This window comes from Mauremys reevesii, linkage group 18 (genome assembly GCF_016161935.1).
Source record: "Mauremys reevesii isolate NIE-2019 linkage group 18, ASM1616193v1, whole genome shotgun sequence".
In the NCBI taxonomy this organism is placed as follows: domain Eukaryota; kingdom Metazoa; phylum Chordata; order Testudines; family Geoemydidae; genus Mauremys; species Mauremys reevesii.
Window position 1 is genome coordinate 31,581,417 of NC_052640.1, and position 22,639 is coordinate 31,604,055.

At 51.7% G+C, this 22,639-nt stretch overlaps 2 protein-coding genes and 1 long non-coding RNA gene across 5 annotated transcripts in view; 1 reads left to right on the forward strand and 2 right to left on the reverse strand.

Moving 5' to 3' along the window:
- The window catches only part of SF3A1 (splicing factor 3a subunit 1), a 30,587-nt gene extending 29,516 nt beyond the window's left edge, over positions 1–1,071 (reverse strand). The window contains exon 1 of the mRNA XM_039505171.1: positions 933–1,071. Within this exon, the coding sequence (XP_039361105.1) occupies positions 933–995 (63 nt within the window). The 5' untranslated portion in view covers positions 996–1,071. The remainder of the gene's footprint in view (positions 1–932) is intronic.
- CCDC157 (coiled-coil domain containing 157) lies at positions 967–22,064 on the forward strand. Of its 3 annotated transcripts, XM_039505167.1 has the most exons (10): positions 3,099–3,383; positions 6,616–6,787; positions 7,566–8,274; positions 9,335–9,412; positions 9,893–10,083; positions 11,722–11,898; positions 12,607–12,775; positions 15,920–16,059; positions 21,315–21,403; positions 21,724–22,064. In XM_039505167.1, exons 1-10 carry the CDS (start codon positions 3,136–3,138, stop codon positions 21,992–21,994), a joined length of 2,244 nt encoding a protein of 747 aa, XP_039361101.1. In that variant the 5' UTR covers positions 3,099–3,135; the 3' UTR covers positions 21,995–22,064. The 3 variants fall into 3 exon arrangements, with proteins under 3 accessions (XP_039361103.1, XP_039361101.1, XP_039361102.1); XM_039505168.1 differs by lacking the exon at positions 21,315–21,403 and having other exon boundaries at positions 21,724–22,032; XM_039505169.1 differs by lacking the exons at positions 6,616–6,787; positions 7,566–8,274; positions 9,335–9,412; ... (4 more) ...; positions 21,315–21,403; positions 21,724–22,064 and adding an exon at positions 967–1,267 and having other exon boundaries at positions 3,071–3,387.
- On the reverse strand, positions 3,335–7,472 carry LOC120386180. The gene is made up of 3 exons (XR_005589569.1): positions 7,290–7,472; positions 5,944–6,020; positions 3,335–3,454 (listed from the first exon to the last, which is right to left on the reverse strand). It is a non-coding gene; the product is annotated as an uncharacterized LOC120386180 (long non-coding RNA).
- Positions 22,065–22,639: the final 575 nt, after the last annotated feature.

Consider the following 22,639-nt stretch of genomic DNA (forward strand, 5'->3'; position numbering starts at 1 on the left):
AAATGGGACACTAGACGGGGAGGGCTCTGACTACTAAAGAGAATTCTTTTCCAGGTGTCTGGCTGGTGGGTCTTGCCCACATGCTCAGGGTCTCTAAGAGGTCCCAAATGAGTGGGGTGCTTCCCCGGTGGGGCACAGGGGAACATTTGAGGGGTGTGTGGCAGGAGCCGAGCTCCCATGGGGGAAGGAAGGGACTGCCACCCAGCCCCTTCCCGCCCCCAGCTAGGGTTGAGGCTGGGAGCAGAGTTGCACCCGGCCTCCACTGCATTCCAGTTGTGGCACTGCTCCTGCCTTGGTCTTTGGCTATGGCTTTGGTCCAAGATCCACCCCCAGCTGCAGCCCCCTTACGCCATCCCTGCGGGGAGGGGGGGGACAACCATCAAAAGCTCAGGGATCACTGGTCTGATTGCCATATTTGGGGTTGTGAAGGAATTTTCCCCCAGGTCAGATTGGCAGTGATCCTGAGGGTTCTCTCACCTCCCTCTGCAGCATGGGCCACAGATCTCTTGCAGGTTTAAACTAGTGTAAATGGTGAATTCTCTGTAACTTGAAGTCTTTAAACCATAATCTGAGGCCTTCAATAACTCAGCCAGAGGTGAAGGGTCTATTACAGGAGTGAGTGGGCAAGGTGCTGCAGCCTGCAATGTGCAGGAGATCAGACTCCTTCTGACCTTAAAGTCTGTGAGCTGGCGCTGACCGGGGCCTGCGTGGGGGTTTCCCTGGCAGAGGAAGAGGGGCCAGGCCCTGCTTAGCTTGACAGCCTACTCGGATCACAGACCCCTAGTGCCAAGGAAACTACCTCTCCCAGCATGCACCGCGCCGCTTTGCATGTTGGGAGCTGCCTGCTCGGGACCCGGGCCGGCTGTGGTGCGCGGGGCTTCCCTCCTCGCCAGGCCCCGGCCCGCCATACCCGCCTCCGGACAGCCCAGTACCTGTTTGCCTTCTTGGGGCGCTGGCTGCGCGGGCGGCAACGCCTGGACCGGCCCGGCCGGCATGGTGCCTCCTCAGCGGCCCGCTGGAGTCTCTGCTTGTCCCGGGGCGGCAAGGACCGAACAGCACAGAGGGACGGCCACCGCCGCGCACAAAATGGCGGCTACTCTCTTTCTCTCCCCCCCCCCGCTGCGCGCGCAGCACGTCGGGCTCGCCTACGTCGAAAATACAGGCCAGGCGAGGAAGCGGGTCGTGGAGGCTGCGCGCGTGGCCCAGTTGGAATGTTCTATTCTGGGGACGGACAGGGGGTGCCCGCAGTCCAGCGATACCAGCCGGGGTTGGTACAGTCGTAAAGGATGCGCGCACAACTGATCGGGCTCGTGTCCCTGGGAGGGGAATAGGGATTGTCCCAGCACGTCAGTGTTACTGTATTTCAGACGGAGCGAGGGCGGCAAACTCGGAATGTTCCACTGAGGGAACGGGGGGGGGGTACTCGCGTGACGTTTTGTTGTGGGGGGAGGGGCAGGAAGCGCTCCTAACATTCTATTGGGTGGATGGGTCATTTCACAAAGAGGAGGGCCGGGCCTGTGCGGTTGCCATGGTAACGGGTAGCGCAGGGCAGGCGGTAACGGAGGCACCGAGGCTGCGGGTCCGCTCCAAGCCGGGGGCGGCGGCCTCTCGGCAGGTGGGTACCCCCTCCCCGGGCCGTCCCGGGGCCCCGTATCCATGGGGTCCCCATCCAAGCCCTCTGCCAGGCTCGGGGCATCGGGTGTTTGCCCTGGTCTCGCGTCGCGTAGCCAAGGGTCTTGGCGTGTCTTGTGAGCGTTACCCGGGCTGCACAGCACCTCTAGCGAGCGGGGCCCTCCGAGCAGCCCTTTCTCGCTCTGGCTGTGTGGCTGGCTCGGTATCCGGTCGGCTCCCCGTGTGCAGTGGGTGTAATACCGTCCTCCGGTATCTCGCGGGGGGCTGGGTTTAAGGCAGTCACGTCTTTAGAGCACCTTGAGATCCTTGGTTGGAAATGCCTAGAGGCAGGCAAAGTGGAAAGGATGGAAAAGGCTCTGTCAGTGCTAGTTGTTTCGTGTATAACACACACACACACCTTACTGTATACACGTCTGAAGTGTAATACTTGTCTCTGACGTGTATGCTGCCACTGCTGTCTACTGGATGGAATCAGAACTGCTCCCCTATGTGTGATGCCTGGCACCTTGATCTCTCCTGTTCTCTGCCTCTCAAAAACCAGTGGGAGAACACTTCAACCTCTCTAACCACTCAGTGACAGACTTGAAGGTGGCAATTTTGCAACAAAAAAACTTCAAAAATAGACTCCAAAGAGAGACTGCTGAACTTGAATTAATATGCAAACTAGATACTATTAACTGTGGTCTAAACAAAGACTGGGAATGGTTGGGTCATTACACCAATTGAATCTATTTCCCTATGTTAAGTTCTCCTCACACCTTCTATGGGCCATCTTAATTATCACTTCAAAAAGTTTTTTTTCCTCCTGCTAACGATAGCTCATCTCAATTGATTAGACTCTGCCTGTTGGTATGCATACTTCCACCTTTTCATGTTCTCTGTATGTATAAATATCTCCTGTCTGTGTGTTCCATTCTATGCATCCGAAGAAGTGAGCTTTAGCTCACGAAAGCTCATGCTAAAATAAATTTGTTAGTCTTTAAGGTGCCACAAGTACTCCTGTTTTTTTTTTCCCACCTAGAGTCTTTGGGCTCAATAGAGGGGTAACTGGGTGAACTTTAATAGTTCTGAGTTTCAAGAGGTCAGACTAGGTTTAATGGTCCCTTCTGTCCTTAAACTCTATGGGACTAGTATCATAGGCTCTATACAACTAACAACGGGGATTCTGTGATTTGGAACAAGAGGAGATGAGTTTTAGTCTCATTGTTGTGAAGTTCCAGTGGCATAACATGCAGTATAACAACAGCTGTGAAGTCTTAGGACTTGTTACAATGCTGTACACTGGGCCATAACTTTTAAGCCCTAGCAGAAGTGACAGCACTTTATCCCACAGTCATGAAGAGCTGAGATGTACAGTAATGAGTCTGACCTGCCTTGATTTTTTTTCCCTAGGGGATCTGCTAGTTAGTTTGATGTTCAGTGTTGTTGTCTGCTGCAGATCTATCCATCCATCCTGCCAATGAGGGGCCTTTTCCTATTGGTGGCCTAAAGTCAGCTGACAGAATGGCATACCTGCTGGGCAATCCAAACTGCATGGAGAGCTTGAGGAAGGACATCACCGATCTACAAGGAGCCATCATTGATGTCTTCTCCCGGACTGGGGCAGTGCGTTATCCGTCCTGGAAGTTTCCCAATAAAGTGTCCTGTGATCTGGATCTGGTGGCTTTGCTGGAGCATTATGACTATGTGGAGAATGACCCTGAATTTACCCAGCATTCCCATGTAATGCTTCTTGAACTGGTGATTGACAGGTGAGAGGATGAATACCTCAGATCAGTTAAAAGGTTGATCAGTGGACATCCCCAACTCCTTTCAGAAATGCCTGTTGGGAAAACAATACATTCATACAGACCATATATCTGCGTTCAGGTCTTTAGAATCACATGCATCTGGAAAGCACGGAAGATGTTTCTGTATGCAGCCATTTATCAATGGCTAAGCAGCTGTATTTCTTCTTTGAGAAATATCTCTGCAGGTCCCTACTGATAGGATACCTGCCCCTGGCACCATGAGCATAGATCTGCATGTGCAGTATATTCAAAGAACTTGAATATACTGCATCCGAAGAAGTGAGCTTTAGCTCACGAAAGCTCATGCTGAAATAAATTTGTTAGTCTCTAAGGTGCCACAAGTACTCCTGTTTTTTTTCAAAGAACTTGAATGGCTTTTAGCTATCTAGCAGTATTTCCCTGAAATTCTCTTATGTGGTGGGGTTGGTAGCAACATATTTTAAGGTTGCCTGACATTTCCCATTATAAGAGCCAGTTTTTAGTTAGTTATAAATTTGCCAAAAGTTAATGGTTTGTGCTGAAATTTCCTGTGCTGGATGTCTGCCACAGGCTAAATCTTTTGGGAAAGTTTCAGCCAAAATGGTTCAGCCGTTTCCAAGAATAGGGAAAAATGTGTTGTTTTGGCAAAAACAATTGTTGACCTTTGAGAAATTCTAACATCCCCATACTTTGGAGTAGGGACTTGAAATTTGGCCTGTGTCAGAGAGGTGTCTTTTGCTCTTCATATGAAAATCTACCCAAATTTGGCTGTTATAAATCCTTGAAAAATCTCAGTTTGCACATGCTCAGTAGAGACTTTTTAGAGTTTAACTAAAATCTCTGAAGATTCCATTCTCACTGAGTGTGCTCCAGCTCATCACTGGTTTTGGTGCTGACCAGACTGTGCACGGGTCATATCTACACAGTGACTGAGCATGCTCCATTCCCTCACAGATCCCAAGTGTGACTGCACTGTGCATGCCTCATTCAGTGGACAGAATGGACCTGCTCTGGGGATGAATCAGGACTGTATAATGAAGGAGCCTGTTGTCTCATTTGTGGAAGAAGTTGGAAGGTGTTTAGTGAGTGAGACAGAGGATTGTGGGAAGAGAAAGGAGGGCCTCATGGTTCAGCGAGTTGAATGCTACCCTGGAGAATTCGATTCTATCCCTGCCTCTCCCACAGAGTTCCTATGAGTGTTGGGCAAGTCACTTAAACCAAAGTTTTCACAGGTGGTCCGTAAGCATGCTCCTTATTTTCAGGGTGCTCAACATGAGAGCCTGGGGCTTAATTTGCATTAGTGCTGAGCACTCCCTGTTGCAACTGACGTCAATGGGAGCTGTGCTATATAAGTAAGTATGTTGAAAAAATCATGTACCAGGTGTCTAAAGTTGGGCACTTAAAACTAGTGGATACTTTTGCCCTGTGTCTCAGCTCTGCAGGAGTCTTGTGAAGAAAAGTGAATGTTTGCACAACAGCTACTGTCGTGCTGAGCATCATAGAAAAGTCTATGAGAAAATTAATAATTCAGTCTTCAGAGCAGGGTTTGCATGATGTGCAGTGAACAAGGCCTGGGGCGACACATTGAACAACAAGGATAAAACAAAATATTGAGTAACAGCTGATCCAGTGAGTACTGTCCATCATGTGCACTGAATGAGGCAGAGGTTCTATGGAAAAAATGGCAGGAGATTGTGTAATTAAGGACTGTGCATTGGCACAAGGGGGCCAAATTAAGAATATTCAGACAACCTTCATTTTGGCATTTCCTAACTTTTGGGTGCTTGACTTTGCAACCTTGACAGTGTTCTTTTAACATAGATTTTGTGTGCAATGTACAGAGGGTTTGTGAGTAGAGATTTGACAGTTACATTAATACTTGGTATTTCTAGAACACTTAATTTGTTCAAAATGTTTTACAGCCATGAACTAATTAATCCTCACAGCCTCTCATCTACACTAAGTAGATGAATGTTGTTATCCTCGCTTTGCGAATTGGGAAACTGAGGTACAAGTGAACTCAGTTGCTCAAGGCCACCCAGCTGGTGAATGGCAGAGCGGGGACTAGAACTGCATTTCTTGAGTACCTCATCCAGTAGCCCGCATTGACTTCTGGCATGTATAGTTATCAATACAGATGTCAGTTTTATATTTTTAATCATGACTCAATCACTAGGCATTTGGGAAGTGAATGTGCTTTTACCATCGGCTTGAAGTAAAATGGTGCTTAATTTTAAAAAAGTAACTCTCAGTGCAGCTTCTCAAGGCTGGGCCCGAGGGGTTGGCCTGTGTGGGAGCTTTGGGGCTTTACCTTTGTGAAAGCTTTTACTTTTCTTTACTATAAAGAAAAGTAAAAGAAGCACCTCTGTAAAATCAGGATGGAAGGTAGTTTACAGGGTAATCAGATTCAAAACACAGATAATTTCCCATCTAGGCAAAACTTTAAAGTTACAAAAACAGCGATAAACCTCCCTCTTAGCACAGGGAAAATTCACAAGCTAAAACAAAAGATAATCTAATGCATTTCCTTACTATTACTTACTATTTCTGTAATATTAGATGCTTAGTTCAGATATGGCTTAGGGAGATGTATTTTCCCTGCCCTGGTTCCTCGCTGACCTGGAAAGAACACAAAGGATCACAAAACAAAAACCTTCCCCTACAGATTTGAAAGTATCTTCTCCCCTATTGGTCCTTTTGGTCAGGTGCCAACCAGGTTATTTGAGCTTCTTAACCCTTAACAGGGAAAGGAGGGATTTTATGCTCCCCTTAGCTGTATGTTTATGACAAGGCTCATTTAGGATCTCCATGAATTCACCCACCAGCTGGAAGGCCTAATCACTGGGCCACATACCCCATCTACAAGCAGAGGGCATGGCTCTGAACCTGTGCCACTGGGAAAGGATAGTCAGGCCTTGAACTTGGAGGAATGTTGCTCCATAGAGTGATCCAGAACTGAAGAGTTGCACAAGTGGTGACCCACTTGTGCACCACTATCCAGCCCTTTGGGGTAGAGAGGGTCCCCCTGCCTTGTTTCCACCCCTAAACAGCCTAGGAAGCTGGGGTTCCCCTCGGGGTATTTTGTGTGCCAAATGCTAACCCTGGGCCACCTCCTTCCTCAACTTGCAGGGTAGTAGTGACCTACAGCAAAAAGCCCGCCCCCAGAGAGAAATTTCATGCAGCTCTAAGCCGCGGTTTGTTTCTGTCAAAAAAGGCTGCTGTTGCTGCTTCAGAGCTTCACAGGCTACATGGAGAATTTCATCAGCGAACAAGCTGTGCCCCCCTCCCAGGCAGTGGGACCCTGCATGTCCATTGGGCTGGCTGTGAGGAAGTACTGGAACAGCACACTGAAACTGGGAGCGCTCCAGCAGCAGCTAGTGACTGAGGTAGGATGTGCCATAGCGATGCTGGGATCTATGTCTCATAGAATTTGCTATACTAAATCAGATCATGGTTGAACCTTCAGTGATCAGATTACACTTTGAAGCATGAGCTTTGATTAACCTCATCTAATTCTCAGAACTAGCTAAAATGATATCAATGGCTGTAAATATTAGCCAGCCCCTTTTAAAATCCAGCTACTGTATTTAGCTCTCTGGCCTGCTGCAGCAGGGAGATCTGCTGGCTGCCTACATGCAGTGTGATCAAGTAATGCCTTTTGTTTGAAATTTATCTTACTTTTTTCAAGTGACCCTTAATTCTCCTATTACGGGGCACTAATCATTGTCCCCTTTGCAACCTTAACACTGTTCCTCGGTCATGTTCCCTGGAATAGTTCTCTTTCCCAGGATAAATAGTCCCAATATTTGCCAGACCACCTCCCAAGGGAATCCCCTCTTTGAACCTATTCAGTCTCAGAAAAATGTAGGAAAAGTGAAGCTACCAAACCTGATCGCTGACATTCCCTCCGGTGAGGATGTGCCAGGATTCAGTCAGGCTTTATCGGTGTTGTACTTTTGGTTCTGTCACCAGCAGTGAAGCAAAGTTATTGAGTTAGAGGAATTATTTGTTTCCCGTTTCCTGTGTTCCATTTTTTATAATGAGCACCATTTTACAGGCTTTCTAGACCAATTTTGGAGCATCTGTTCTGTGAAGATAGTTGGGAATAATTTGTTTAAACGTGATAGCAAATGTCTTCATTCTCCTATGTTTTCTCTCAAATAGAAGAAATCTAACAGGAGGGACAGCTCTGCACTGAAATCTACCCTGCAAGATGTGAAAGCTGAGAATGAGCATTTGAAAAGCTGCTCACACGTGATTTCAGAATCAGGTGCATCATTAGCCAGTGCCCAGTCAGCCATCTTATGTCTACCACAAACCATCCATGGGCCAGACTGTGATTTCTCAGACATCTCACAGCCACGGTCTGCATATGGTGTAACCAAGAATGTTTGTAGTGTCCATTCTCAGACAATTGAGTCATCTCTGGTGCCCTGTGATGCATGTGCAAGTGGTCAGGCCAGCCTCAGAGAGGTCGGTAAAGCCATCATCAGCATCTGCCACAGCCAGAACATCCCCTCATCCCTGGGCAAATTCCAAGAGATGGTTGAGGAGACCCTAGGCAACAAGCCACTCACCGCTATGGACATGAGTTTCTGGGCATCAGAACAGAGCAAAGACCTCTCCCGTATCAACAAACATCTTGGGGTGCTGATGCAGCTGATAAATCCTTTGAAGGCAGAGCTGGAAGAATCTGAGAAACAGAGGGATGAACTGAGGAAGCAGGTTGAGGACTTCGACAAGCTTCTTCAGAAAGAGAATGAGACCCAGGAACAGCAGAGGAAGGAGGCTGAGCAGTACCTGGAGGAAAAGATCAAAGAGAATTTGCAGATCACAGCCAAACTGGAGAAGGACAAGGAAGATCTCCGGACAGGTGCAGTGTCAGTCCCAGCTTGTCCCTAGTCAACAGGTGTTTTCATTAGACACAACCAGAGTCCTTGGTGAAATCCTAGTCCCATGGAAGTCAGTGGGAGTTTTGCCATTGACTTCAATGGGATTAGGATTTCACCCCTTGACAGTTGATTGTTCCTTTTAAATTAACTCTTCTGTTCATAAATCTCTTCCTTCTCTGTATTTTTGGTGGCCAAGAGGCCAGGTATTGCAGATTCCCTACTTCACTTCTGCTTCTGGAGGGGTGGCTGTTTCCTACTCACTCTCACCTGCTGGGCTCCTTTTATTCCCTGCTGCTCTCCATCCTCTTGTCATCAGTGCTTGCTGGCTGTGCCTAGCAAGCCGCAAATGCTCTACATATGAGCTGATGGGGCAGGCGGGGGCTTTTCAGAACAGTACAACAGGCCTTGTTGTAATGTATCTAACTCACTAGCCCATAAAGTGGCCATTCAAAGGGAGGGAGACATCCTCCCTAGGGGTCAATATGGTATCTTCACAATATGCTTGATCATCTACCTGATCCTCACCAACCTAAACAGTGAGAACACCGGTGACCTGAGTCTGTTGATGCAGCTGTGCCAGTGGGTGACATCTCTCTCTTGCTCTCTTTCCCCCTCGCACACACTTGGTGTGATGATATGAAGTGTTTATTGGGATTCTGGCATTGGTGATGAGTGGTGCGTTATGTAGCTTGTCTCTAATGAGTGTCAATAAAACCTTCGCCCCATCCCATCCTGTGTTCTGTATGTATCACATCTGTTTCCAGAAAAACTGTTTCACAGCTTTTTTCAAGATTTTTTTAAACACATAAAGGTGCTATTTCCCATATCCCTCTGGCTGAAAGGCCAGGTGTCTTAAGACCAGAAGTTCAGTAAATAATCAAGATGATCAGCGATGTCATTTTTGCTGGCTCCTCCCTTTTGTGAAGCATAGAATGATGCACTCATTTGATGAGAAATGCCATTGTGTAATTGTTATTTGTAGATAAGTGGTGTAAAGGACCTGGGAGGTCCTTGCTAAGTCATTTGTTCTGGTTGCTTTAGGAGCTGTTGTGCTGGAGGAGAGAATTTCCACCTTGAAAGAAGAGCTGCTCTCACAGCAAGCTACCATACGGGAGCTGGGTAAGAATTCTCATGGGCTCATCCATCCAACTGATCTCATCCATAGACTTTATTCTCCTCTTACGCTGTTTTTACACCAGTGTTCTGTTGACTTTAGTGGAGTCACTCCCAATTAGCACTAGTGTAAGTGAGAGGAGAATTAGCACCAATTTATTTAAATGACCTCCATTGTTGTAGTATCTGAGTGCCTTCTAACCTCCACTGCCCAGGTAACACACTAGGGAGAATCCTGGGGGCTGGGGCCAGATCCCATGAGCCTCTCAGAATCTCAGCCACTTCAGCACAGGGAAGAGCAAACTTGAAATCCCTAGGAAGAGAAGCCTTGGGGCTAGGTTATTCCTTACAGGGGTGGGGAGAAGCTGTGCTGCAGTGGGAGCCACAGGTGGACTCCAGGCTGACTCCCAAAATTCCTCCCAGGGCTCTTGGTTGACTGTTCTCTGCCATCCACAGCTTTGGTTACAGGATGTTGTGTATTCACAGAGCTGACGAAAAACACCCTGTTGGAGGAGATGAGGACTAAGATGGACCACAAGAGCCAGATGATGAAGCTGGAAGACCAAGTGCAGCTGCTAACCAGCCAGTTGGAGAACACAAGTCACGCGCTCAGTGGGGCCACCACCCAGCTGGACAAGGAGAAGGCCAAAGTGGAAAGCATGCTCAGGCATGAGGAGGTGCGGCCATGGCATGGCTCCCTACCTTACCCGAATCTAACTCCCTTCTACTCTCCACTAGGCAGTCTCTGGCTGGTCCTGGTCCATGCTGCTCTAGCCATACCTCTCCTGTCATCCCGTCCCTTCTGTTCTGTTCCTTCTGCTGCTGCCCAGGCTTGTTTTCATTTAAGACTTATGCCAGGATTGTAAACAGGGTCTCTGTGGGAAGCTGAGGGCTCAGCTCAGTGTTCCTGCTCCCCTCCGCGCCCTGTGTTGCTTTGCTTGTACTTCCTTGGCAATACCTTGTGCTATCCCTTTGATCAAGAGGTGAGTATCGGACAGGAGGAGCTGTGCACCTGAGCAATGTTGCCATCTTACTTGTGCACCGTCACCCTTACCTGCAGGGGAGCTGCCTTCTGAGAGCAGCCTGTCGGATGGATGGTTGCAACTTATCTTCATCAGTATCCCCTCTGTGCCTATTTTATACCCTCAGCGCAGGGGCATTTTGCGGTCAGTAACACACTCACTTTTGAAAATGGCCACTCATCAGTTCCAGCATTCCAGGGAGCGCTCCATGCTTTTGATGAAAGCTGGAGAAGCCTGATCTCCCCTAGAACCAGGCCCACTGGCAGACGTGCCAAACCCGCAAAATAACTGCAGAAATTGGGCTTGTTTTTGGCTTAATTGGCTTGTCAGTTGCTTGTTGGCTAGTTTTTGGCTTGTAGCTTGTTGCTTCTCTTTTTTTTTTTATTGGCTCCCGGCAAGCAGGGGCAAGGGGGAGGGAGAAAGTCAGGGGTGCACAGCGGGCCCACCACAGTCCCAGACTGCACAGGGGGGGCGGGAAAATCTAGTCACAGAGTGTTGGGGTTCTTAGGGATTGGATTTTTTTGAAATGGGATTAGCTTGATTTCTGGCTTATTGTACAATTTGGGGTGCTTATTTACCATGTGAAAGTTGGCAACTGCCCACTGGTGCCCATTTGGTGCTGCAGGCAGAGGAAACTCTCTGGTGCCCTCTGCTGCTACCTAAATATATCACAGGCCATAGGCACCGACATCTGCTCTGCCTGGTGGATGCTCCACCCCCCCGTCCTCACCCCTACACCACCCTCGCCCCATCCCCATTTCACCCCTTTCACAAAGTCCCCACCCACCCTGGTTTTTCCCACCCCACCCCCTTTCCACCCCCATTCCATTCCCTTCCCCCAAGTCCCCATCCCTCTTTGCCTCCTCCCCTGAGCACACCATGTCCCTGCTCCTCCCAGAAAGTCCTAACTCCTAAGCACTGCCAAACAGCTGTTAGGCGGCGGGGAGGAGGGGGAGAGAGAAGGAGACTAGGGCTAGGAGTGGGTAGCTTGGCTGCCAGTGGGTGCGGAGCACCCAGTAATATTTCCCTGTGGGTGCTCCAGTCCCGGAGCACCCATGGAGTTGGCGCTTATGTCACAGGCTGCAGCATACTAGTGGGTCACACACTTCCTTGGTGATGTAGGTCAAGCTGAACACCCACTTAGGCTCCTCTCACCTCCCACCATCACACACACTGGCCCGCCCCTCCCAGTTTGGTCTCCTACCTCCCCCCCCTCTTTATTATTATGCTTCCTGCTTTAAAGCTACTTGGGTGACATCTGTACATATCATCTGCCTTCCTCTTTCTGTGAAGTCGCTCCAGGCCAAGCAGAGGGCCCTGTTGCAACAGCTGGACTGCCTGGATCAGGAGTGCGAGGAGCTGAGGGCCAGCCTAGGCGAAGCTGAGGATGACAAGGCTAAGCTGGAGCACCAGCTGAAGGAGACACAGGCCGAGAAGCAGCATGTTCAGGGCCAGCTGGAAGCCCAGCAGGTCAGTGTGAATGTCCCCAGGGCAGCAAGGAGTTCCTTCAGCAGTAGGGGCTCCCCTGAGAGGCAGTGAAAGGAGGGCTAGAGCTGCACTGCTGAGCTCCAGTGCGGGAGGGGGCCATTAAGGGGCTCAGAATGAACGCCCCCCCACTTGAGTACACCGTGGAGTGCCAGTGTGCTTGGAGCAGGGGTGGGTGAACAGGCTACACTGCACAAGGATGGAGGGTTGAGAGAACAGTGAAGAGCACTGAGAGGGCTTCCTCTTGCACTGGCTCCAGCCAGGCCATCTGTCCATGGGTCACTCCTGAGAACGCTACTCCATTTTACTCAGTCCTTCTCCCTCTGACTGATGGGAATTTGTTCCAAGCTAGGAGCAGGGGGAAGCAGGGGCCTCAGGGACTGGCCTTCTCAGCAGAGGCCTATTAGGTACTGAAGGTTGTGGGCATTCCAGGACAAGTGCCACGTTTCTGTCTGGTGCTGGTTCTCCCACATCACACTGAGACCCGCTGGCTCATCACATTGGTGTGCCGCTCACTGCACAAAGAGATCAGACTCAGCCCTGAAGGCAATGTTACAGCTGCATGATGAACTCTTCTCTCTTAGCCACTTTGCAGCACCCCTCCCCCTCCCTTGGGCAGAATCACTCTGAGCTGGGACCACAGCAGGGAAGGAGCTTGATGAAACCTAACCATACTCTTCCTGTCCAGTGCAGCAACTAATGGAGAACCTGCAGCAGGAGAAGCTGAGCTTCGAGCAGTCCACGTCTGAACTACTCAGGAACATCTCCGAGCTGGATGAGCTGCTCCAGGAGATGAAGGAGAGGGAGAGGCTGCTGGTGTCCTTTCCAGACCTCCACATCCCTGCTGAGGCGCAGTTTGAGTGTAAGAGAGGGCGTGGGGTGGGGCAGAGGGCAGCAGACATTAAGCGCCTGTGCAAGAGGTAGCCACACCAGAATGGATGGTAACAGACTTCTACCCCCTGCCCCCACCTTAGTAGTGCTCATCCACTGAGTGCCCTAGAGGGCGCGAATTCCCCCAGCTCACATGTGTGCACACATGGGAGTGTGCGATTTCCAGCAGCTGTTTTAGAATTACACAAATATAAAAATCAGACTTTCAATTAAACAGAAAACTATCCCACTGAAAAAAAATCAGAGTTGCAGTCCAGAGGCATCGCCCACGAGACAAGTGACTATGAGATGTGACCATGTGACTCTATGCTATGTTACAGACTGCAGCTATGTATTCTGTCTACATCCCCCTAAACCCACCTTTGGCTAACAGTCAGATACAGCTGATCTGGCCATGTGTCCATAGGAGAGATGTCTGGTGGGATCTGGACTAGAGGTTCCTCTAGTCACACAACATCCCTACAGATCAGGATGGCATATTGTTAGTACAGCAGGACAAGATAATTCCACCTGGAAAGATTCTCTGCTAGCAGCCTACCTGCCCCAGTGTTCTGCAGTTGACGGGTTGCATGGTGCTTAGTGAAGTGTAACTGGGCACAGCCCTCCATAGTTACTCTTGCTACCCCATGTCCTTTTATAACAAAGAGCTCAGTTCTCCACTGTATCCAAGCTCAGTCTGCTGCAGGGAAGCAGGAGGGAGCATCCTCAGGAAGTGAGCATCAGCGCCACCATCCTGCATGCCTAGTCCCAGTGTAAGGTAGAGCTGCTGAGGAGTAAGGTAGTCAGTGACTTTATGCCAGTGGAGCGCCACTCTACCATGCCCCCTTCTTCCTCCCAGCCCATCTCCATCACCCAATAGGGCCCATTGGCCTCACATGCCCCAAGTGCTGGAGGGTGGGCGGGGGATGCAGCTGGTGCAGGTACTAAGTGGCCATATCAGCCAGAGAGTCTGCCCTAAAGCCTCCAGCTAAGGGAAGAGATTGGTCTGAGGACATGTGGAAGCTGCTTGAATGTAATGGGGTGGGGGAAGATGCATCTCGGTTCACTTGTTCAGCATGTTCCACTTTGTGGTGGGACGTCACGTCACTAAAAGGGGAAGTCAGCAGCATGCTTCCAGGGGAAACCCGGACCCTGCAGAGGTAAGATGGCTGCCATTTGGAACAGAGACTGGTCTGTGGTACAGGAACACAGCCTGGTCTCCAGTGCTGGCACTAATGCCCAGAAGGTCAGGTGAAGCACAGAAGCCCCTGACAGACTGAGTATTGGGCATGGCTGAGGGCTGTGGGTTAGAGCAGTGGTTCTCAACCAGGGGTCCAGGGCCCCTTCGGGGGCCTCAAACAGGTTTTAGGGAGTCTGCCAAGCAGGGCCAATGTTAGATTCACTGGGGCCCAGGGCAGAAAGCTGAAGCCCTGCTGCATGGGCTTGAAGCCCAGGGCCCTGAGCAACTTAGCTTCGCAGGGACCCCTATTGTGTGGGGCCCTAGACAGTTGCCCTGCTTGCTACCTCCTACCTCTGGTCCTGGCTTTTATAAGCAGAAAACCAGTTGTTGTGGCGGCACAGGTGGGCCATGGAGTTTTTATAGCGTGTTTGGAGGTGGGTGGGGAGGGGAAAGCTCAGAAAGAAAAAAATGGAGAACCCCTGGATTAGAGGGTGGCTGGTGGGTGCAATGGGAGATTAATGAGGACAACACAATCCTGGCAAAGTGGCAGAGACAAACTTCAGCTAAGAATGAGGGCCCTTGCAATTCTTGCTGTCCTTCAGAGTAAGCATGGCAGGATCAGAGGTGTAATGGGATGTGCTACTCACCGCTCAGCAGTGTCTCCTCATGGTTCAGCTGGGGAATTAGCTCACTATAGTCCGTTCCATTGCCTCGGTCACTTGCTCTACAGTCTCTCTCTCACTCATCAGGAGCTGTAGCCTCTCTTCAGCCAAGTCACCATCATCCTCCCCTTTGGGGCCTCCTCAGTCTCTTCCCACAAAGTCTCAGGCAGTCTCCATCTCCACTGCACCACTCCCACAGCAGCTGGTAGGGGAACCAGGCCCACCCTCTGCACCAGGTTCCAGTCCAGGGACCCTCAAAGCCACAGACCAGGTCTGTGCTCTCTTGGACTTTACTGCTCCTTCCCTGGACAGCTTCCTGTGCTGCCTTTTCAGGCGCCTGCTCTCTCCCTTGTATCAGGGATGCATCTGCAGGCTCATCTCCCTGCCACCTCTGGTGGCCTCAGCTCCTCACTTTTGTAGATTCTCAATTAGAATCATTGTCAGTTAGCTCCCTCGCAGGTGCAGCCTATGGCTAATTGGCCTCCCTCACCACCATAACCCCTTCAGTACCAGTGTGGGATGAACACGCCATCACAGGAGGGTTGTGTCACATGTAGCTTGTGACCAGCTGCCCCGGGATATGATTTCTCTTACTAGCTTTGTACCCATGGGAAAGTCACTGGTTGGAGGCTGGTCTCCTACTCCTCCCTTCTCCTCTATTTCCCCACTGCCTTACACACAGCACAGACCCTGCACTCACAAGCAGTCACTTTAGTTACCAGAGGGATCACATGCTGGTTAACGAGAATACAGCTTTCTCGCTACCATTGCTGCATCCTTTCTGCTTTGGCCCTGCAATGTCTGTGCCTTTTGTTTTTAACTGGCCTGCTGCTTTTGTGGCATAATTATTGTCCCTAGACTACATGAGAGGACTGGACCAGCTAGTCTGCTCGTGCTTTACAGCGGGGGTTCTCAAACTGGGGGTCGGGACCCCTCAGGGGGTTGCGAGCTGTCAGCCTCCACCCCAAACCCTGCTTTGCCTCCAGCATTTATAATACTGTTAAATATATAAAAAAGTGTTTTTAATTTATTAGGGGGGTCGCACTCAGAGGCTTGCTGTGTGAAAGGGGTCACCAGTACAAAAGTTTGAGAGCCACTGCTTTACAGCATTACTAGCGGTTACCTGCACATGCTCCAGGGCTGTCAGTGCCGGGAGGCGAAGGGGGATGTCCTTCTCAGGAGGAGTTAGGGACGGACATGCACGCATGCATGCGCCAGCCCTGCTGTATCCAGAGGATTTGTGCACACCCACTCCCCTTGCCCCATTGTGAAGGGGAATCCTGTTTCATTGCAGGTACTGGGAACATCACTGATGACATGGAAAAGCAGCTGCGGGCAAACAACATCCGCATCAGCGTCCTGGAGGAAGAGAACTCGCGGCTCAGGACCGCACTAGCCAAAATGAAAGAGGCGGCCCAGCAAGGAGTGTTAAGGGTGAGTCTGACCCCAGCCACAGGTGGAGAGGGCACCTCTCAGTGCAAAGGGGGGCAGCTGTTGAATAGCAATAGGCAGTTGGCAGTGCAGGCAGAATCAGGGGTCAGTGCAACAGTGGGATCCCTACTGGACATGGAGGGTCCATGACCCATCCCATGGCCCCTGGGACTCTGGAGCAGAGGGGTTGGAGGCCAATCCCATGGTCTCTCGAGACTTTGGGGATGAGGGATTGAGGCTGTACAACTGGGGGACTTAGGACACATACCACTCTCAGTAGACTTTAGGGCTGGGGAATAGAAGACCTGTCCTGTGGCTCCTGGAGGTGGTGGGGCTGGGGAATAGTCGACCTATCCAGTTTGGGGCTGGGGAATAGGAGACGTGTCCTGTGGCTCCTGGAGGTGGTGGGGCTGGGGAATAGTCGACCTATCCAGTTTGGGGCTGGGGAATAGGAGACGTGTCCTGTGGCTCCTGGAGGCTGAGGAATAGGTGATCCGTCCCGTGATCCCTATGGGGGCTGGGGGACTACTGTTCTTGGGGGCTAGAAGCTCAGGACCATTTTCACACAGCCTGTGCGCCAGGACTAGTCCCACTACCTCTGTTCTCTACAGCTGAAGGTTTGATTCTGCCTCCCTGTACTTCTCAGTGAGGCTTATATGCCCCATTCCGTTCCCCCTAGCGGCAACGCAGTCTAGTAACGAGCACAGTTGTAGGTCAGAACCAGTACGAGTCTGGGCTCTAATTTAAAATAGAAATGAGTACAGACTGTTGGAATGTGCCAGAACTGCTGTGAGGCCTTGGGTGGAAGTCACATGACTTCCTTGCTCTCTAGCTGGCTCAGCTGGAAAACTGGATCTAAAGAGCTACTGCATTTGGACTGAGGTCTCCTGAATAACCCAAGTCTGGAAAGCTCTATTGTCACTTCCCCAGCATGGGCCTAGGTCGGGGCGTGAGCAAGGCTCTCCGCTGAGCATGGCGCCTGTTCCAGAGAGCAATTACTGTATTAATATTCTTCATGTGGGCCTGCAGCCAATCCTGGGCTTTGCGATCACAGAGGGCTCTGGGGTCCTTCCTGGGGCCGATCCTGGGCTCTGGGATCACAGAGGGCTCTGGGGTCCTTCCTGGGGCCAATCCTGGGCTCTGGAATCACAGAGGCTCTGGGGTCCTTCCCTGGGGCTGATCCTGGGCTCTGGAATCACAGAGGCTCTGGGGTCCTTCCCTGGGGCCGATCCTGGGCTCTGGGATCACAGAGGGCTCTGGGGTCCTTCCCTGGGGCTGATCCTGGGCTCTGGAATCACAGAGGCTCTGAGGTCCTTCCCTGGGGCCAATCCTAGGCCCTGGGATCACAGCGGGGCTCTGAGGTCCTTCCCTGGGGCCAATCCTAGGCCCTGGGATCACAGGGGGCTCTGGGGCCGATCCTGGGCTCTGGAATCACAGAGGCTCTGGGGTCCTTCCCTGGGGCTGATCCTGGGCTCTGGAATCACAGAGGCTCTGGGGTCCTTCCCTGGGGCTGATCCTGGGCTCTGGGATCACAGGGGGGCTCTGAGGTCCTTCCCTGGGGCCGATCCTGGGCTCTGGGATCACAGGGGGCTCTGGGGCCGATCCTGGGCTCTGGGATCACAGGGGGGCTCTGAGGTCCTTCCCTGGGGCTGATCCTGGGCTCTGGGATCACAGAGGGCTCTGGGGCCTTCCTGGGGCCAATCCTAAGCTCTGGGATCACAAGGTGCTCTGGGGCCGATCCTGGGCTCTGGAATCACAGAGGCTCTGGGATCCTTCCCTGGGGCCGATCCTGGGCTCTGGGATCACAGGGGGCTCTGGGGCCGATCCTGGGCTCTGGGATCACAGGGGAGCTCTGAGGTCCTTCCCTGGGGCTGATCCTGGGCTCTGGGATCACAGGGGGCTCTGGGGCCGATCCTGGGGCCGATCCTGGGCTCTGGGATCACAGGGGGGCTCTGAGGTCCTTCCCTGGGGCCGATCCTGGGCTCTGGGATCACAGCGGGGCTCTGGGAGCCTTCCCTGGTGCTGAGGCAGTTTAGCATCAGTCTTGTATTTCACAAACAAAACCCTAGGCTGGCAAACGAGCAGTGGGTGCTAGGACTGACCCCTCTTCCCAGGCCCCGGCAGAGCAAGTGAAAGAGCAAGTAGCTGAGCTGAAGTGGGTCAGCACCCATCAGCATGTGACACGTAAGCCCTTGTGCTCTGCTCAGCACATGCTGCCAGACTAGGCTCTAGGCACGCTCACTGCGCTGAGCGGCCCTCCCTGCCCTGGCTGAGCGCCAGCAGGCCCAGTAGAATTAGGAGTTACAATAGAGTCATTCACTCAGTGGAAGCAAAAGCCTAAGGGCAGCCCTGGGGTTCCCATGACCAGGGAGCTGTTTGTAGGCTGTGGTGAGAGCAGCCTTTCTCTTCCCTGAGCAGGCTCTTAGAGGCTGCATAGAAAAGCAGACAATGAGTGCTGCTGAACCCATGCCTTGCTCTGCCTGGGAACGGGACATGGGCTGCAATACACTGCAATAGCTCAGGCCATGTCTGACTGACAGTACAGTCTGTTCTTTGCTAGGCTTAGTCCAGTTCCTTTTCCCCTCTGATTTTGGAAAGGGAAGACCCTTCCAGCTAAATGTCTGGCCAGATGCACAGGGTAGTGGTTCTCTGATAGCTGTGGACACTACGGCTATTTTCAGTGACAAACAGCAAAGAAAACCCCTGTCTGGAGTGCAGTGAAGACACATACAGCTCCTGACCCAAAACCCATGGGGTGGGAAGGGGGGGGGAAATCTGTCCAATGGCGTAGCCAGGTTCTAACAGCAGGGGGAGTGAACACATTAAAAAAAGGCACCACCCACCACGAAGCAGCCAAGAAAAGAAAAAAAAAAACAAAAAAACCCCAAGTCTTGCTGCCGAAGACTGAAGAACCCGCTGCCGAATTACCCGCCATCGAAGACCCAGAGCCACTGAAGTACCCACCGCCGAAGACCCAGACATGCTGCCCCTGCTGGGAAGTGCCCCCGAGTGAGTGTAAAAATTAAAAAGGCACCACTTTGGGGGAATGTGCTCAGTGGGAGCGGTCGCTCCCACTGCTCCCCCCCAACTACGCTACTGGATCTGTCCAGGCCTTTAGAGAAGCACTGATAGGGGGCTTGTCCATCTGTCTGAGCTTTAATTGTGATCTCATTTGGAACTCACAAAAGTGAGGAATTAATCTCACCCCTCGGGGCAGGGAGCAGTAAGACAGGAGCTGTTACCAGAACTGTAGAGAAAGCTAATGGTCTTCTCCAGCTCATCCCATCCTGGCCTCTCCGCCCAGCTTTGCTAGTGTCCCCCAGGCACACCCTACAGCAGCCCTTCTTGCTGTACACTTGGCCCTCTCCACTCATCGTTACTTAGCTTGTAAATCTTGGGGCAGAGATCCCCTCCCCTTGTTGGGGCGGCACAGACCAGGACAGTGCTACACCAATACAAATAAATATGAATGCCAGATTTGGCCAGACTGAGGCCCCCCAGTAATTGCACATAGGACAGTCACCCCTCTCACCTAAGCCCTCCCACTTTTCAACTCAAACCTGAGCCCTACTCTCGGGAAAGGCTGCTGCAAACAGATGATGGAGTTGCATGTTAGTCAAGCCTAGTGATTAAGGGTTCCTTAGCTCTATTACCAGGGCAGAAGAATATTAATGTAAGATATTTTCTAGCAAGTGCTTCTGCTTCTCTGCTGCTCTCCGAGCCTGTGCCATCCCTTGGGCCACAATTGCATCATGTGTTGTGCAGACTGCGAGGAAGGGTTGGTTTAACAGTCTCCTTGTTAAAAGAGCAAGCAATAGGCTGAAGGCATGAGACTCGGTGGGCCTGACTCACCATTGGCTTGCACCTTACGCTGTCACTTTCACCAGTGCCAAATGCTACCAGATGGGGAGCATTTCACACCCATTTGCACTGGATAAGGAACAAGGCAATAGGGAGGTAGGTGCAGCATGTTTGAAGAGGTGACAAGCTCTGCAATGGTAGCCTGCTCCTAGCGCACTGCTGCTGGGAGATGCCCACAGCTGCTAAGAATGAAGTCCTAGCTGAAAGAGAAGCTTGGGTCTTTTGGAGCCTCTTCCTGGAGGTGAGCCCAGCACTACAGCAGTGGGGAGGCTGTCATGGGCCACAGCAGTCAGGCTCAGGGCTTTTTGAAAGGAACATGAAGGTCATGCCTATACTTCAGCAGCTACAGCTACACCATGGCAGCTGTGCCACTGTAGCGTAGAAGCTTCCTACGTCAACAGCTTTTCTGTCGATGTACTTAAGCCACCTCTCCGAGAGGTGGGAGCTAGGTCGATGGAAGGATTTTTCCATTGACCCAGCTGTATTGGCCTAATTTTGTGTGGACTCCAAAATTTTTCACAGCCCTGAGTGCGTTAGCTAGGTCTATCTAATTTTTAGGTTTAGACCAGGCCCAAGTTCGCAGAAAGTCAGGGTGTGAATCTACCTCACCTAGCCTGCTGCGCACAAACTCCATAGCTCATTTTGATCTCCCTTGCATGGAAACAGGATGAATCAGAGCTCTCTGTGGAACAGTTAGTCCACAGCAGCAGGGTCCACAGGGGTGTTCAGTGCACGGTGGACTAATGCAGGGGAGATTGACACTGGGTTTGTTGCAAACTTGGTTTGTGTAGACAAGAATAACAGTAAAGGTCTGTTCTTGAGACCAGTTTCCATCTTGTGTCCAGACAGCATCTCTTGCACTGGTCTCACCCTGCAGGGGTGACCCAGCAGAATTAGCCCTACGTCTCTGGACCAGTGGAGCATGGGCCTTGGGCTGGCCCTCTACACAAGGCCAAGTTTCAGTCATCTTGTCAGTGCAAGGCCCTTTCCACGATGGCCCAGCCCATTCTGGTCATCAGACAGGAGCATCCAAAGCCACAGCCTCCAGCTGGGAGAAGGCTAAGCCCAGAATGGAGTGGTTTCTTGCCAGAGAGATGGTAGGAGAGACTTTCCCCACACCCTGGAGCTCCTTGGGACCAGAGCAAGGAAAGCACTTGATACTAGATAACACAGGCACCCACAAGCACTGGAGGCCTTTAGGGCCTAGATGTCACCCATCCAGTTCTGAGTCAGTCCCTGACAGACACCAGCCATGATAGCGCCGTGAACGAGGTGCACGATGCGGAGGAATGTTCTTTCTGATGCATCCCAGCCATGGCTTCCTGCAGATGCAGGGGGAGCTCCCAGCATCAAGCAGTGACCAGGGAGTTTCTAACCCTGAATTCTCCTCTCCCCAGCTCATCCCGCAGACCCAGCTCTGGGCTCACTTCTCCTCCAGGACTGGCTCCAAGGATGGCATGACGGACCCCCACAAGGCTTCCACAGGGTGAGCAGGCCTGCTCTAAACACCCCCCCACCCCTCCCCGGCGAAGAGCTGCAGGGCTTGGTTTGCATGGAGACTTTGCATGGCAGGAATGGTGTCCCTAGCCTCTGTTTGCCAGCAGCTGGGAGTGGGTGACAGGGGATGGATCACTTGATGATTACCTGCTCTGTTCATTCCCTCTGGGGCACCTGGCACTGGCCACTGTTGGAAGACAGGATCCTGGACTAGATGGACCTTTGGTCTGACCCAGTAGAGCCATTCTTATGTGACTTTCCCTGCCTCAGGGGCTGCATCTCTAATGCCTTGTCCTGCTTCTCCTACAGCAAACCTGCCCTCACACACAGACCTCCAAGCAGCACAGTGCCCCGCCGGCTTGCGAGTGGCCAAGCCAGCAGCCAGAGCACAGCACTCCAGAGACCGCCAAGCAGCCAGCCAAAGCCATCCTCTGCAGAGGCCATGTGGAAGGCAGTGTCCTGCATCTCCCTTCCGGTTGAGACCTCGGCCATCAGCACTTACGCCAGACTGAAAGGGAAAGGCAGCGCAGCCAGAGTCCAGGCCCGCTCAGCTCACAGCCCCAGGAATCACCAGAAATAGAACCCTAGGAGAGCAACCCCTGCTGGAGATGTTCAGCTAGGAACACAAATAAAGCTGTTTACTGTTCATCCCCAAGGCTCCCTCTGAGTGCAGGGCTACTGTCTGTGACAGTGAAAGAGCTGCAAAAGGGCTGTGCCACGTGGGAACCCAGGGCTTCTCTGCCACTCACCTGCTCCCTAACTGGGATGGGCCACCTGCTGGAGTCAGGGCGGTCAGCTTGTGGGGGACGCAAGTTTGCAGATGACACTAAACTGGGAGGAGTGGTTGATACGCTGGAGGGTAGGGATAGGATACAGAGGAACCTAGACAAATTAGAGGATTGGGCCAAAAGAAATCTGATGAGGTTCAACAAGGACAAGTACAGAGTCCTGCACTTAGGATGGAAGAATCCCATTCACTGCTACAGACTAGGGACTGAATGGCTAGGCAGCACTTCTGCAGAAAAGGACCTAGGGGTTACAGTGGACAAGAAGCTGGATATGAGTCAACAGTGTGCCCTTGTTGCCAAGAAGGCTAATGGCATTTTGGGCTGTAGGGGCATTGCCTGCAGATCGAGGGACGTGATCATTCCCCTCTACTCAGCACTGGTGAGGCCTCATTTGGAGTACTGTGTCCAGTTTTGGGCCCCACACTACAAGAAGGATG